The 15,166-nt window shown below is 42.9% G+C and overlaps 1 protein-coding gene across 1 annotated transcript in view; it reads right to left on the bottom strand.

The window, feature by feature from the left end:
* Window positions 1–1,817: 1,817 nt before the first annotated feature.
* The window catches only part of LOC146190866 (C2 domain-containing protein 5), a 47,012-nt gene continuing 33,663 nt past the window's right edge, over window positions 1,818–15,166 (bottom strand). The window contains exons 24-31 of the mRNA XM_084601254.1: window positions 13,531–13,617; window positions 11,565–11,654; window positions 11,333–11,414; window positions 8,569–8,649; window positions 8,018–8,064; window positions 5,130–5,255; window positions 3,120–3,266; window positions 1,818–1,960 (exon numbers count right to left, since the gene is read on the bottom strand). Of these exons, the coding sequence (XP_084457380.1) occupies window positions 1,859–1,960; window positions 3,120–3,266; window positions 5,130–5,255; window positions 8,018–8,064; window positions 8,569–8,649; window positions 11,333–11,414; window positions 11,565–11,654; window positions 13,531–13,617 (762 nt within the window). The 3' untranslated portion in view covers window positions 1,818–1,858. The remainder of the gene's footprint in view (window positions 1,961–3,119; window positions 3,267–5,129; window positions 5,256–8,017; window positions 8,065–8,568; window positions 8,650–11,332; window positions 11,415–11,564; window positions 11,655–13,530; window positions 13,618–15,166) is intronic.

The raw sequence follows: 15,166 nt of genomic DNA, 5'->3' as shown, positions 1-15,166 counted from the left end.
TTCAGCTCAGTTGTTCAGTCGTGTCCGACTCTTCGTTACCCTATGGACCATATCACGCCAAGCTTTCCGGTCTCCCAGTCTTCCTAATATTACATAGCGTCATCTGCAGCGCCTCGAGGATGCCATCCAACCATTGCATTCGCTGCTTACCCCTTCTCCTGTGACCCTCAATCTTTCCCAGCATCAAATCTTTCCCCAGCGACTCCTCTCTTCTCATCAGATGACCAAAGTAGCTGAGCTTAACTGCATTTCTTAAATTTCTTCCGGCTTGTCAGTTCAGTTCAGCTCAGTTGATCAGTCATGTCCGACTCTTCGTTACCCTATGGACCATATCACGCCAAGCTTTCCAGTCTCCCAGTCTTCCTAATATCACATAGCTTCATCTGCAGTGCCTCGAGGATGCCATCCAACCATTACATTCGCTGCCTACCCCTTCTCCTGTGACCCTCAATCTTTCCCAGCACCAAATTTTTCTCCAGCAACTCCTCTCTTCTCGTCAGATGACCAAAGTAGCTGAGCTTTAACTTTAGAATTTGACTTTCTGATGAGCAGTCAGGGTTTGAGGTCGACAATATCGACTGATTTGATCTTCTGGCAGTCCAAGGAACTCTCAAGAGTCTCCGCCAGCATCACAATTCAAAAGCATCAATTCTTCAGCGGTCAGCCTTCTTCATAGTCCAACTCTCGCATCCATACATCACAACTAGAAAGACCATAGCACAAGTTATACGGATCTTGGTTGGCAGTCTGATGCCTCTGCTCTTTACTAGGCGGTCAAGGCTAGTCATGGCTCTTTCTCAGATGCAGGCGTCTCCTAATTTCATGGCTGCAGTCACCTTCTGGGGTAATCTTGGAGCCCAAGAAGAGAAAATCTGTCACGGCTTCCACTTCTCGTCCGTGTATGTTCCCTTGATAGAGCAAGACGTCATGATCTTTGTCTTTTTAATGTTCAGTTTAAGCCCAAACTTCTCACTCTCTTCTTTCACGGGCATCAGAAGTCTCGAGTTCCACTTCACTTTCTGCCATTAAAGTGGTATCATCCACATATCTATGGTTGTCATTCTATGTTAATCACACAACCCTTTAAAATTTAGCAATCATGCTGGAACATTTTTTCAATAACACTACTAACTCCACAAACAAACGAGTGTGTTGAAATTTTCCTTCTTTCCTATAATTATTGCCAAGCACACTCAACTTGCCAATACAGTGTGAAAAAATATAAAAACACACACAGTCATCTTTTGAAACATACCATGCTGATTCCTTTACACACAATTTTGCATTATGCGCAAGTTTTCTTATATGCAATTTTTGTGTCCAGTTTTCTTTACAGCTCCCCACTATAACTGCAAAGAAAAATGAAATATTTACAAGTATACAGATGGAAGACATAACAACTGAATAAGTTGCGATTACTTTCAACAAACCCTGAAAGGGCAGGCAGTATTGGTATATATGCAAGGCTGCCAAACATTGACCACGTTCATCAGTTCTCTAATATCTTTATTCTTGTACACAAGTGGCCATCTCAAACATGTCGCTACCTGCACGTGATACTATGCTGCTGTGGTTTAAACGTGAGAGCCATAGCGTGGAACCCTTTGTACATGTCTAATCTAGCCTGTTCCTACAATCCAAAGCAGCCTTATCAGTAACACCGGTAGCCACCTGTGAGCTGTTGCACCAGTACGCATTACTGACCTCGAGAACAAAATCTACCAGTGAGTATATATATTCTCACACACTCATTTTACCATATTTATACTCCAGGTCAGGCAGTAAATTTGTCTCAGTGTCTTCTACTTATTGGCACTTAACACAATGCACAAACGAATTGGTTGGATGTTTTATTATTTCAACAAGGTGACAATGAGTTTTCAGACAGCTCTGCATCAGGTAGTTGTGAGTGGTAGTGGATAAGCACAGCATCACCAGCCACATTTATTAAGCACTGTCCCTGCAAGAAAAAGGAAATTGCATCAACAATACAAAAACAATGAAGCAAAATGGCAGTGCTCATTCAGGTAGAAATACCTCAACCCCTAGAGCAAACCTCTAAAGTATGACATTCTTTCTCTCTTCCCAGCATCGGTTGATGTACTATACCTCCTGAAATAGCCATTTTAACAAATTTTGGAGTAATTTGTTTCATTAATGTTTATTTTTGCATCAAGCCATCGATACAAATTAGTAGTTTTTGAGATTTGGTGTTATAAACAAACAACATAAATACTGGCTTGTAATTGCTTACTATGCAAGAACATGGTCACGGTGGAATGTCGGTTTTGCAAAAGAATGAAAAAAACAAGGCATCGTATCAGAAGTGTTTTCCCTGAAACGCCAAACTGCAGTAAAATCTCAATTGTACGATTACAGCTGATACGAATGTATTCAGTATGACATGATTTGCAAAATTCCCCGGCCAAAGCACAGTACGCACAACGTGCAGGGGGCGTTCTGAACACTCTCCCTAATGCCCCTATGCATCATATAAATGCAAACACCATGACCGTAATTGTAAGCGTTGTGCGCTGCTCATACAATGCCACCGTCCCGAATGCCAGTTACACGGTATGCACCATAAGCACCGAGTGGTGGTGCACAACTTTAGCCGAGTAGTTTGCACCAGAAACACAGACTGGTAACATGCGGCCATAAATAAATTTCGTCAACCGTAAAACAAAGCTGTGCAAATGCATTTTTCGTGCTTCAGACACGGTTTTTTTTTTATTTAGTGACGAAACAAGAGATCTGTTTGGTTTGGCTTGGTTTATAGGGCTCAACAACCCATGGCTAAGAAAGGTGTCGTAGTGGAGGGCTTTGGTTAATTTTCAGCACCTGGGGTTCTTTAATGCGTCCGGACACTGTGCAGTACACAAGCCCTTTGCGTTTCGCCTCCATCGGAACTTGGCCATCACGGTTGGAACTTAACCCGCATCCTTGGGGTTAGCAGTCAGACACCATAACCACTGAGCCGCTACGGCAAGGTGTATCACTGAGATCCTACCATTTAACTCAGTGCGAGTAGCTACTAGATGTAGCCACTCTTGAAGCTATTTGCTCCATATAACAAGGTGAGAATAAGCACAACACAGACATCATGAAACACAGCAGACCTGATTCTTGTGAGGGTTGTGAAGCAGGATGCACTGAGTCATCTGGAAAGCCACCACTGCATTGCCACCCAATGAAGCCACATGTGCTCGCACTATGGCCAGCACTTCGGTCATAAAACCTTGCACAAACCCATTCAAGCCGCCTTCCTGCAAGTGGAACAGCCACACATGAAGCAATATTTATTCAGCTAATTTACCACCCTAGCTGTGCATGTACCATCGGCATCAAATGAAATCCTAAGAGTGGAGCGCGAGGATTGATTGACAGAAAACTTTACTACCACCAATATAGGAGGTTCCTTTACTGCCCCACTCAAGTACACAGACCCGAATAGGGGGTTGGGACTCTGCGACTAGAAGTGCACAAGAATACACTGATTCTTCGCGGCCTCGGCCGCCAGGTGGATGACTTTTTTTTTGGGGTCTCACGGTTTTCGTTTTGTAGAAGGGACTCTCAAGCTTCCATGTCTTGAACGTTGGCCATTGCCCCAGGCGAAAAGGGGCATCGCCAGATTATGTGGTCTAGTGCACTTCTCTGCCCGCAGTGTTTACAGTTTTCGTGTTGCCTGTCCTCTATTTTTAAGTGGTGCAGCCATACTGAGTTGGGGTAATTTCCGGCCTGTAGTCTGCGAAGACATTTGGCCTCTTCATTGTGTAGCTCTTTATGTGGAGGGGAGAATGTTTTTTTGTTGAGTTTGTAGTATTTACAGATCTTGTGGTAGGTGTTTAACCTCTCCTCGGGTTCTGGGTTGTCGACCTGCTCGAGGTTCGTCCGGTGGTAGATATCTCGGGCGAACGCGTGAGCGGCTTCGTTTCCAGACACCGATTCGTGGCCTGGGGTCCATTTTATTGTAATCCTCTGAAAAAAAGTCCAGCTGAGGCAGACTGTCTGTTATTATTGGATACAGGTGCACTCTTCTGCTTTGGGACTGTTTTGCAAAACAGTCACCTATCTCTGATGACGACACATTGACTGCCTCAGCTGGACCTTTTTCCACGTGCCCTGCTGTTCGAATTTCATTTGATGCCGATAGTATTCTTCCTGGGGCGGACATAGTGCATGCAGTCCTCACTGCCCCACCACCATCATCATGCCACTTTTTAAATTAATTGCACCTCTAAAATCAGGGTTTCCACCTACAGCCATTTATTTTTAAGTATCTACAAAAGCTGCACCATTTAGGATAGCCTGCTGTGGCAGAAGCAACAGCAGCACAGTGGGACTTAAAGCGAAATTTACCAAAAAGGTGCTAAAAGTATTCGTAAACAGGGAAATTTGCATGTGATGAAGGGTTCCCTGACGTGCAGTAAGAACACTTTCTGCATTCAGCACCAGTGCAGCAATTGCTTCCTCCAAAATCTTGAGACAGTGCTACCCATTGCCAGGTCTGCTACAGGCCACAGCAACATTTGTTTTCCTATGCAATGAACTTCTTTGGGTTTAAAGCCCACTAAATACAATACTGCAACTTCCATGGCCTGGAAACCATTATGTCACTGCACTCATGTCACAGTGATGCACTGGATGTGGAAATTATGCATCAAATTATGGCTAGCCACCAAATGCTGCCACAGCAGATGAATTCTGAGGCATGCTTGTGTAACAGTGAACCGGAATACAGATATTTGTCAGCAAATAACAACCAAAATGAAGTTGCTGCATCACAGCTTTCTACCTCGAACATTCCTATCACAACTGAATATACTTCAAACACTCTATGCGTGTGTTTCTGTAACAAATATTTTCGGCCAAAGTCCCCCAGCAGTTTCTTATGCAGTTTCAGAATTAACTCTGCTTTTAGTAAGAGTAGCTAACATATTTTAAAGTGTTCTAGAGTAAGTGCAGTGGTATCAATTATGTCAAGCTGTCGCTGTACCAAAACTGGATACATTGGTTTCCACCTAACAACATGCAAGGAAAGCAGTTACCAACAAAGGCATATAAAAGGCAAATTCTGCAAATCATGCAGAAGCAGATGGTAAGCCCCTTCGTTGAAGCTGCCTCCATACCTCTCGTATGCTAGTGCCCTCACGGATGAAAAAAAAATCGAGGTTGCCCAGGTACTTCTCAATCTTTCCTCCTGGTATGTGATCCAGAGATGTCAGGTCAACACCATGCCTCCCACAACAGAGTTCCTGCCAGAGGGTAAGAGCGTAAATCAATGAGTAAAAAAAAGTATCAATGTTTTGAAACAAGATGCTTCTCCTTCACCTTCAAATGAAACTGTTTCTTCTCTCTTACTAGGTTCTCTTACCACACTTAGTGCCAATTAGCTGGCGAGTTCACCTTTCACCCTTTCGCAACTACAAAAATCAAAGAACAAGAAAACAAAGAATACTACTACTTTTATGCCTATAATAAGTAAAGTGCATTATAGTCAAGTATCAGCAGCAGCCACTTTAAAAGCGAGAATTAAAGTTCACTTCCCTCCCTCCTTCCTCTCTCTCTCTCTTGTACACCACACACAAAGAAAATCTTCATTTCATATACTTGATGAAAGAGAATCAAACTTCTTGATAAAATTAAAACCCGAACATGATTCATTCAAAACAAGATCAACGCTGCCGCTTATTGTTCCCTAAAAATTCAGAATTTTAGGTCAGTACAATTTTTTAAGGAGAAATAGCAATTAAACCAAGCCAAAATTAGCTCAGCTATAAAAAAATAGTCACCTTGAAACTGCAAAGAACTTGACACAAAAAGGCACCATGTCATGGATTTTAATGTAGATGGCGTAGCGAAATCAGGAAATACTGGCCATTCGAGAATGCTTGAAAAGCTTTCTTACTCACTTGCTCAGTTATACAAAGCTCTTTTACGATAAACCACCTGAAACAATTTTCTTAGAAAGACAGATAAGGAGAAAAATTTGCTGTATCAATCAGCATCCCACCACCTGTTCTGGCTCGTACTAAACTGCACTGTCTGCACATGCAACCTGGACCTATGAGAGGAAATTCTCTAAGCCGGTATAGGTTCAGGATATCAGGGAACATATTCCAAAGAGTGGAATGCATATTCCGAAAATTTCTTCATAAAGGCAAAGGCGCTTTTAAAATTTGATAAAGAAAACAAGGTTTTCTGCTCTTTACAAGATTTTGTGTAAAAAGAAAATGCTGTGCATGAAAACTGATAACTATAATTTATTGCCAATATAATCGATTCAAAAAGCTCCAACCCTTAGGAAAATGCTCAGAAGAGTTCCTATAAAAGCCCAAAGAAATCATTATGAGGTTGAACAATACTGTCTATCTTTATTGGCCACACATGAAAAAATGTATATTTTTGTCCTCCTCCAGGAATATGATCATAGAAGTCTCTCTCCTGCCTCATGAGAATAGGAACTGCAAGGCACACCTTAACAAGAATTTCAATGACCAGCAAGTGAAAGTGAGCACTTTCAGCTGCAACACATCATGATACCCACCGAACTTAACCATTGAAGTTCCCAGTAGAGTCATAGTAAGGATAACAGCCAGAAATAAAGCACTCTTTACATCGAACATTTAGCTAAACAAACATGACAGCACTTTTCATAATAGGGTGAGATTTGTTTCCCAGGAAATACAACAAATTACGGCGAAACTGTCTGCTACGAACTACAGCTTGACCTAATCATAAAACCAGTAGCAAAACCGATCCATCAGCCCCCATTACTATTGATAGGTCCTGATTGACGGACATATCGACCAATAGGAGCAGAGCTAATGGATCAGTTTGTGACTTCTTTTGTGATTGTTACATAACTTGGCCCCTGGCTCTAATTTTCTACCACTGCTTGTCTGTTTCATAGCAGTCACATGTGCTGACATCGTTTAGCCGCCAATGTATTTGTGCTGTGCACCACTGATTACACGGAGCTGTCACAAGACCTGTGTGTGCCAAATGTGTTCATGACGAGAACACAGAAATAGACAATTCCAAGAGGAAATGGTCACAGTCATGGTAAAATGGTGACAGTCATGGTAAAAATGCTGGTATAGGCTGGCTGTTGCAGTTGTGTGCTGGAGCCAGTTTCAGGGGAATTTGAACGAGTTTAATGCAACAATAGTTTTGTATTCATTGTCTTTTAATGCAACAGCTTTAAAGGGCACATTACGCAGAGAATCCGGCACTGGCGCTGTAAGTGAAAAATCATGGGCATGGCGCAGGCAGGTTGTACCTCGCAGCTGACATAGCCGAGCACCGATTCTTTGATGGCTTGTGCAACTTGAGACCAAATAATAATAGAAAGTCGAGAGGAGCTGCCATCTCGGATTGTTAACTTGAGGTGGGAAGGCGGAATAAGAATCAACTTTTTATTGTTCTTGGATGCTAAGTTAGGCACGCTAGACGTAGGCTATGCAGGCATGTTGCGGGGCTTTATATATATCAGATGGTCACCTATGCTATCGCATCATATCCCTTAAGGGCAGAGTTTATGTATCCACCATAATTTAATTTTTTTGCTGCATGCCCAAGTGCTGTGAAAACTGCACAGTTGATAGACAGATGTTTCCCTCACAGCATATAAAGGCTACTAGCCACTAAATGTACTGCGCACCTCACCACAATGCAACTTGAATTTTGTGGGAGGAAACATCCCGAAGTAGAGTACAGTTGATGCTTCGTTGGTCATGCAATAATGCAATGCAATCAGTGACCTTGCATGCCAATAAATCAGTAGAATTAGCTATATCAACAAAGTGACTGTAATGAAACAAGTGGACAGTGGGAGAGTGTAAAAAGTAGTAGCAATGGTAGCAGAAGATTGACCCATGATCTTTTGCATTGACTCTAAAGATGGTTCTCGTTCGTTTCCAAATGACAGCACCACTAACTCTAATGTTTACTCTCTCTGTCTCTTTCTTTACTTTCCAGTTACCACATCAGCGTCAAATTTTGCGAAGTTTCTCACCTGATACTTTAAATTGGGGATCCTGGGAACCCTTGGTAACTTCTGACCTGTGAAGTGAAGCGTTTTTCAGATTTCAACAAATCCATAAAAATGAAAGATACACATGTGAAAGCCATGCCATGACACAGGACGCTAGAACAAACACAGAACACAGGAAACATCTTGTGGCGTCCTGCATCATGGAATTGCTTTCCTGCGGTGTTGTCAAACCTGCATTAACTGTTCCAACTACACACTGTCATAAAACTATGCAGCCGTTGAAAAGTTCCCTGGCAATCTCACGTGCACGGAAAGGGTTACTCAGATGTAGATACATATCAAAAAGCTCCTTCGATGAATCAGCACTTTTTCAATAAGCATAGCCGAGATGTACTGGCCACCCAGTGTGGTCTCTCGAGATAAATATTCTGCAACAAGCACGCGATCAGCATAGTGCACACCTACAGTTGTTGTGCATGCCAAGGAGGTCATATATAGCTTTGCACAGTATACTGCACACTGGCTAGAAAATGAGCTCGCAGTGATCCATACATTAGTACAAAGGTGCTCACCAATTGAAGGTACCTGATCAGTGTGCTTCTCTTCGTCCATTCGAAAAATCAGCTCCTGATCTGTTTCTGTGGAGGCTGCACCTGTCAGCAAAACAAAGTGGAGATGGGACAGTGCAGTTATGCTTCTTGGTCAGCAGTGGTCAGTCTCCCTCCAACACCTTGGCCTTAAAGAAACTTTTGAGCATTCAAAAGACCACGTGACGACAGAAATTTAAAAGTGCCAGCTGTTAATAATATTGATTTCACAAGCAAGCAAGCTCGAGCAAGAGAGAGAGGAGAAAGTATGTGCCCCATAATGTTACAACATGGTAGAGCAACCAACATGATGAAGCAAAACATTCTAAGAAGATACAGCCGTAAAACTGTCGATGAAATTGCTGCAGAAATGCATTTCCACCTACTGCACTTGCATATAGTGAAGAAGCACATCTTTCCTCTTCCTTTATTCCGGCTTCAGGCACCTTTGTAAAGCAATCATAAGCTGCAGCTAAGTTTGTCTGTGCCAAGCCAATGTGGCGGGTACGCCAGAAAGAAATCTAGCTGTAATTCCCTTCACGTAACAGAAGACTATCAGAAGGAAAGAACGATTTCAGACTGCCTTGCTCACGTGCGCATACCTCCAGTAGTGTTAGTAGGTTCCGCCACAACATGGAGACGTACACAGCAGCCATCCACAACAAAGCAAGATTCTTTTACAGCATTTCTGAGACAAGTTCTTGTTACCTGACAATGTCATCCACACAAAAGATGAGCTTTGTGACAGAATACAAAGCAAAAATGAGGCCTCACTCAAATTCCTGTGCAGTTTCCAACAGAAGCATTGGCACATGTGACATGTTTTTGTAATTCACCAATCCGAGGAAATGTGTAAGTAAGCTTCTCAGCTGTGAAGCACCTGTGTGTGTGTGTGTGTGTGAGAAATTAAGGAACCATCAGGAAAGAAGAGAAAAAGCCATGTTCATAAAAGAGAAGAAGGAACAGGAGAATGTGCAGGCCGGATCGAACGGCGCAAGGCACGGGCAGAAGAGAAGGGAGCAGCGGGACTGTTGAATGGGTGTCTGCGGAGCTCGGGTAGTTCATGTTCCACCAGGCCTACGACCCGAATGACCAGACATGGGGCCTGCCTGCTGCCTCTTGCCCCAGCCCTATTGCTGTCCCAGGTGACTGGACCTGGGAGTGGCCAATTTGTTCCCTGACTGCAGCTCATCGCCGGCACGTGCATTCAGCATCGTGCTGGGCTCGAGTGCACCAGGAAGCTTGACGCATTTGCCGCTGAACAGCTACTTGCCTCTACTGGGCCCCTTCCAGTGGCCTTGCATACCTCGCTGACTCTGTCCACCCGACCAGAAGCGTCTGCACCCGCTCCTCTCTTTTGAAAATTTGTGTCAGTCCTAGTCCTACTTGCACTCTCGTCCTGTCAATGTGTGTGGATAAAAATATTTGTTGCTAGCTTAATCGGTCTGGTTGTGTGTTTTGATTGGTACCCTCGAAGAAGCCACGAAAGAAGATGGCAATTGTATCTTCAAAAGAAAGTCCTCCCATTAGCACAACTTGTTTCCCAACCAAGAGGTCTTATTCCCCAACATTTTCTTGGTCGTTGTAAAAATGGAGAGTCAGGTAGGTGTCCATTAGGGCACACTGACAGTTGCAAGACGCAGACATCGCATGCTCGGTTTTCAGTCGATTAGGTTGGTTTCAGACCACTAAAGAAGCAGGGAGGGAGCGTAACAAATCCACTAAAACTAGCCTGTGAGGAGTGAGGCGCAGGACACTCCTCTGTCCTTTTCATTTTCTAGGCTAAGTATTAAACCACTGTACACCATCTGTAAGGCCATCTTTGTCAACTGGCAACATATCTGATTTTACGCAGAAGGGGAAACTTAGCTCTTTCCATTTCTACAAAGAATGCGACAAATTGAGACTTTTTGTTTAGCAGCCTTGCGGAGATGATGATGCAGAAATTGGTACAGTTGCACAAGCGAATCTCGTCCCTCATTGTTTCGTGTACTGCTGTGGCAGCCCAAGATGCAAAAGCAATTTATACCTCGATTTACTTCCTACAGGACTACTTTTACCATTGTAACAATCAACCTCAGGCAACTCCGTTGTCACATGTGCACTGGAAGCTAGCCAAGCGTCTGCTCCGTCGGCTCCCCAGTGCTCCAAGGTTTACCACCACACGAGAAATGCGGCGCTGCTGTAACACAGCCAAACTTTAGCTTGTGTTCTTGATACACCGGTGCTGTCCAAGGTTCCAGCCATGTCTCTGGCATCGCCCAAGCGCGGACTTCAACAACTTGGCCACAGAATCATAATTTCTGGTGGAATGATGCCCTGTTCCACTCTGCGTCTCATGCTGTTGTGCTGTTTAGAAGCTTGTGTCTGTCCGGAATAAACTGGCGTATTTTTTGTATGAGCTGTGGTTCTACACAAGCTCATCAGGCAAGACAATTGCTCATCAACACATCCTGTGAAAGGTGTGGCCTTTCAATCTGTATATTCAAGCTTCATACATTCATACCCTTGCAGCCTGTCTACATCTAAAAGCAACTACTCAGCTTTTGCTTTAAGTAAAGACCTTATGAGGACACTGCATGAAATGTGGACTCACAAAAAGTAAGGCATAAGGGCCGCTGTTATTTCTGCACAAGATTAGCGGCGCCACTGTCGCACAAGACAATTGGGCAAGCAATGAGTGCCAGCTTCCACCAGCCTGAGCCTCAGCTTGTCAAAATGAGCACAGACACACGTGTCGAACACACACCTGAGATGGGCTTGAGCCTGATGCTAGTCTGAGCCTCCATAGCATGGTCATCCAAGCTGACAGCAGTCCCCACAACAGCGACCTGACAGACACACAGGGCCACAGCAGACAAATGTATGAGCACCGAAAACAGGCATAAAATGTGATAAGGGCAATATATGCAGTCAGCAGTTCAATCAAAAGATAAAAAAAGAATGAACAATGCCACTGGAAAATCACAGACACAGCTCACCTGCAGTTCATCCTGGTCAGGAAGCTCAATATGAAAACTCAGACTTGCCAAGCAACATGGAACCAATTTGCGAAGCTTTACAAAAAGACTCTGGAAAGAAAACCAAACCTTATAATAAATTAACTATCAACGACAGAGCTTAAGCAGATATCAGTTTGGATAATCTCCGAAAGCTTCTTATTATGCCTAGCATTACATGTGCAAGCCTGCTGTTGGATACAACAAAAATAAATAAATAGAAAAAAAAACAGTTGGTAATCACCCTGCCAAAAAATTATGACAGTAAACAAAATCAGATTTGTGATGCTTGACTATATTAAACAAGCCTGAGGCATCAAAATTCTTCATCTTATAATCTTCTCTAGTGGTTTAACAGTGGACTATTTTTTGCCACAGAGGAATTCTGAGCGGTGGTCAAGGCCAGACTTGGGTTGTGCCCAACTTTAGGTGATATGCCTGTAAATATCCAATAGAAAAAGAGGAGTATGTTTGTTGCAAAAATGCCACGCAGCATTTCTGCAACAGCCACCTAGTGCTCAATGTCACTCCACATTATAAGAAAGGACAAATTGTCACAGAGATTATTTTTGTACCTTGCTGAACATAAACATAAAAGACTGTATTTGCATGACTGTACGTCAATCTTTTCCTTTCTTTTTTTCCTTTGAAAACCTGAAATGGGGGTCTCCTCGAAGTCAAAACCAAAGCATGGTACCACTAATAAAGGCGAGACAAGCAAGATACTGGGAATGCTACGGCAAGGTTACAATTTTACGCTTGCTCTGTGCCTCTCCTGTAGCACTGAGCTACTCTACGCACTTGTTCAAAAGGATGTTTCCTTTCCTTTTAAAATTTTACTGTACAAGTGGTGCTCACGGGAGTGTCCACAGTTGATGGAAGAAGCACCACTGGCTGCTGGGGATTATTGATAGTTGACACAACAGCCGACCCCATTTTTTTTTTTACACAAAGATATATACTTTGCTATGGAGCCTATCATACAATCAGGAGCAACTCTAGCTCACGGAACATTACACCTGAAAATGGCCCCGCCGGGGTGGCGCAGTGGTTACGGCGCTCGACTACTGCTCCCAAGGACGCGGGATCGAATCTCGGCCTCTGCGACCGCTTTTCGATGGAGGCGAAAAGCAAGGCGCCCGTGTGCTGTGCGATGTAAGTGAACGTTAAAGAACCTCAGGTAGTCGGAATTTCCAGAGTCCTCCACTACGGCGTCTCTCATAGCCTGAGTCGCTTTGGGACGTTAAACCCCACAAACCAAACCAAATCAAACCATTTTATTTTGGCACATTTGACCAGCAGTTTGACTTGGTGTTTTTTATCACTAAGGATGAGTGCACTATTCGTGATAGGCATAACAGAAGATAAAAAATTCCCCTGAACAACAACGTGCTGGGGGTTTGCACTAGTAGTGGGTGACAATGGCAGCACTAGTAAGGACAATGGCACAAGTGTGAACGAGAAATTCAGACACTAATAAATTTTTGTTGTGGAATGTGCCTACTAGTATGCCCACTCCCTCCCCTTCCCCCTTCCTGTCATGCAGAATGTAGCTTGGAGAAATTGATTTCCGTTCGAGTCGACTTACAATAGTGTAAGTATGATAACCACAATGATACAAAAGGTACGGTCAGCTTTTGGAAATGTCTTTATCAGGCAATTTTGATCATAAATGTGACGTCCAGATAGAGAGAGACTACTTTTGTGGTGTATGCCTATTCTGGCCACATTCTGTGTCAACAGGCATTCATTTGTCACTGGAAAGTTACAGTGACAAAAGAAGCGAAACTTACAAATGTCACATTAGTACAAAAACAATTATCAGCCATTTACACGTCCATGACTTTACACACTGAAAGCAATCTGTTTAAATTTTGCCATTTTGTCAAGGCAGAAAATACACCCAGCATTAGAAAGAAAGCCCTCCTGAAAAAAACAGGTTGCTCACTTGAATTATGTGGTCGAAGTGCTGGGACAATATTCGGCTTGGATGAACACCAGGAAACAGCTTAGCTCTATACATTTGCATAAATAGCTGCACAAAGAAAAATGATTATGATGTTATACAACACTGTCATACTGCAGCAAAATGAGTTGATGCATTTACATGTTCAAGCAAGTACTTGAATAGTGTTGAAAATATAAGTAATACTCTTCACCGTTCACGGTAAATAGTATTATTTACTCTGACCCTACAGCATATTGAAAACCCTCTTATATGTTAATATATGTGCACTCATGTGGATGTGATAAAACACCAAAAGACATTGCAGTTTCCAAGTTTTTAAAACTTTCAACTCAGACCTATTTCATTATGTTTAGACAAGCATCAACCATTGAAGAACTTCGCATTTACTCAAAACCAGTTGTTCTATGGATGGCAGCGCTACAGTAAAACACGTAGCGGGCTGCATAGCTGCTATTATATGGGAATAACATGAGAATTCTGGGAATGCTGCATAGCTGCTATGATATGGGAACAATATGGGAATTCTGGGAATGCTGCATAGCTGCTATGATGTGGGAATAATACGGGATTTCTGGGAATGCTGCATAGCTGCTATGATATGGCAATATGGGAATCCTTGGAATGCTGCAGCTGATATGGCAATAATTAGGGAATTCTGGGAATGCTGCATAACTGCTATGATATGGAAATAATAAGGGAACTCTGGGAATGCTTCATAGTTGCTATATGGGAATAATCGGAGAATGATGAGAATGCTGCATAGCTGCTATGATATGGGAATAATAAGAGAATGATGGGAATGCTGCATAGCTGCTATGATATGGGAACAATATGGGAATCCTGAGAACGCTGCATACCTGCTATGATATGGGAATAATATGAGAATTCTGGTAATGCTGCATACCTGCTATTATATGGTTATCCTGGGAATGCTGCATAGCTGCTATGATTTGAGAATAATATAGGAATTCTGGGAATTCTGCATAGCTGCTGATATGGCAATAATATGGAAATTCTGGGAATGCTGCGTGGCAATAATTAGAGAATTCTGAAAATGCCACATAGCTGCTATGATATGGGAATACCCTAATACAGGAATTCTGAGAATGCTGCATAGCTGCTGATATGGGAATATGGGAATCCTGGGAACGCTGCACCGCTGCTATGATATGGGAATAATATGGGAATTCTGTGAACACTGCATAGCTGCTATTTATAGGAATTCTGGGAATGCTGATTAGCTGCTATTATATGGGAATTCTGGGAATGCTGCATAGCTGCTATGATACGAGTTGCACGCAGTATCCTGCTGACGTGTGGGAAAATTTACACTGGCCAAACAGGCCATTGTATTAACAAAAGTTACGAGAGAACAAACTGTTGCTAAAATAAGGAACAGGCTCAAAAGTGCCGCTTCATTGCATGGGGTGTGGGAAGGATCAATATGAGACGTGAAGCAATGCTTCAAAGTGCCAGTATTGTCAGCAAGAGTAATGATACAGTTGTGCATGAACAGATGGGGTGCACCTGCGTTAGTATCTCATCACTCATGGTTTATAAAAATGAATGCAAGTTTCTAGATTTCCTTGAATCCCTTGTGTTCCTTCCTTTGTTT

Source organism: Amblyomma maculatum, chromosome 4 (assembly GCF_055883805.1).
Source record: "Amblyomma maculatum isolate TAMU_Amacu chromosome 4, ASM5588380v1, whole genome shotgun sequence".
Classification (NCBI taxonomy): Eukaryota; Metazoa; Arthropoda; class Arachnida; order Ixodida; family Ixodidae; genus Amblyomma; species Amblyomma maculatum.
This window is presented reverse-complemented; position numbering and strand designations above follow the sequence as displayed.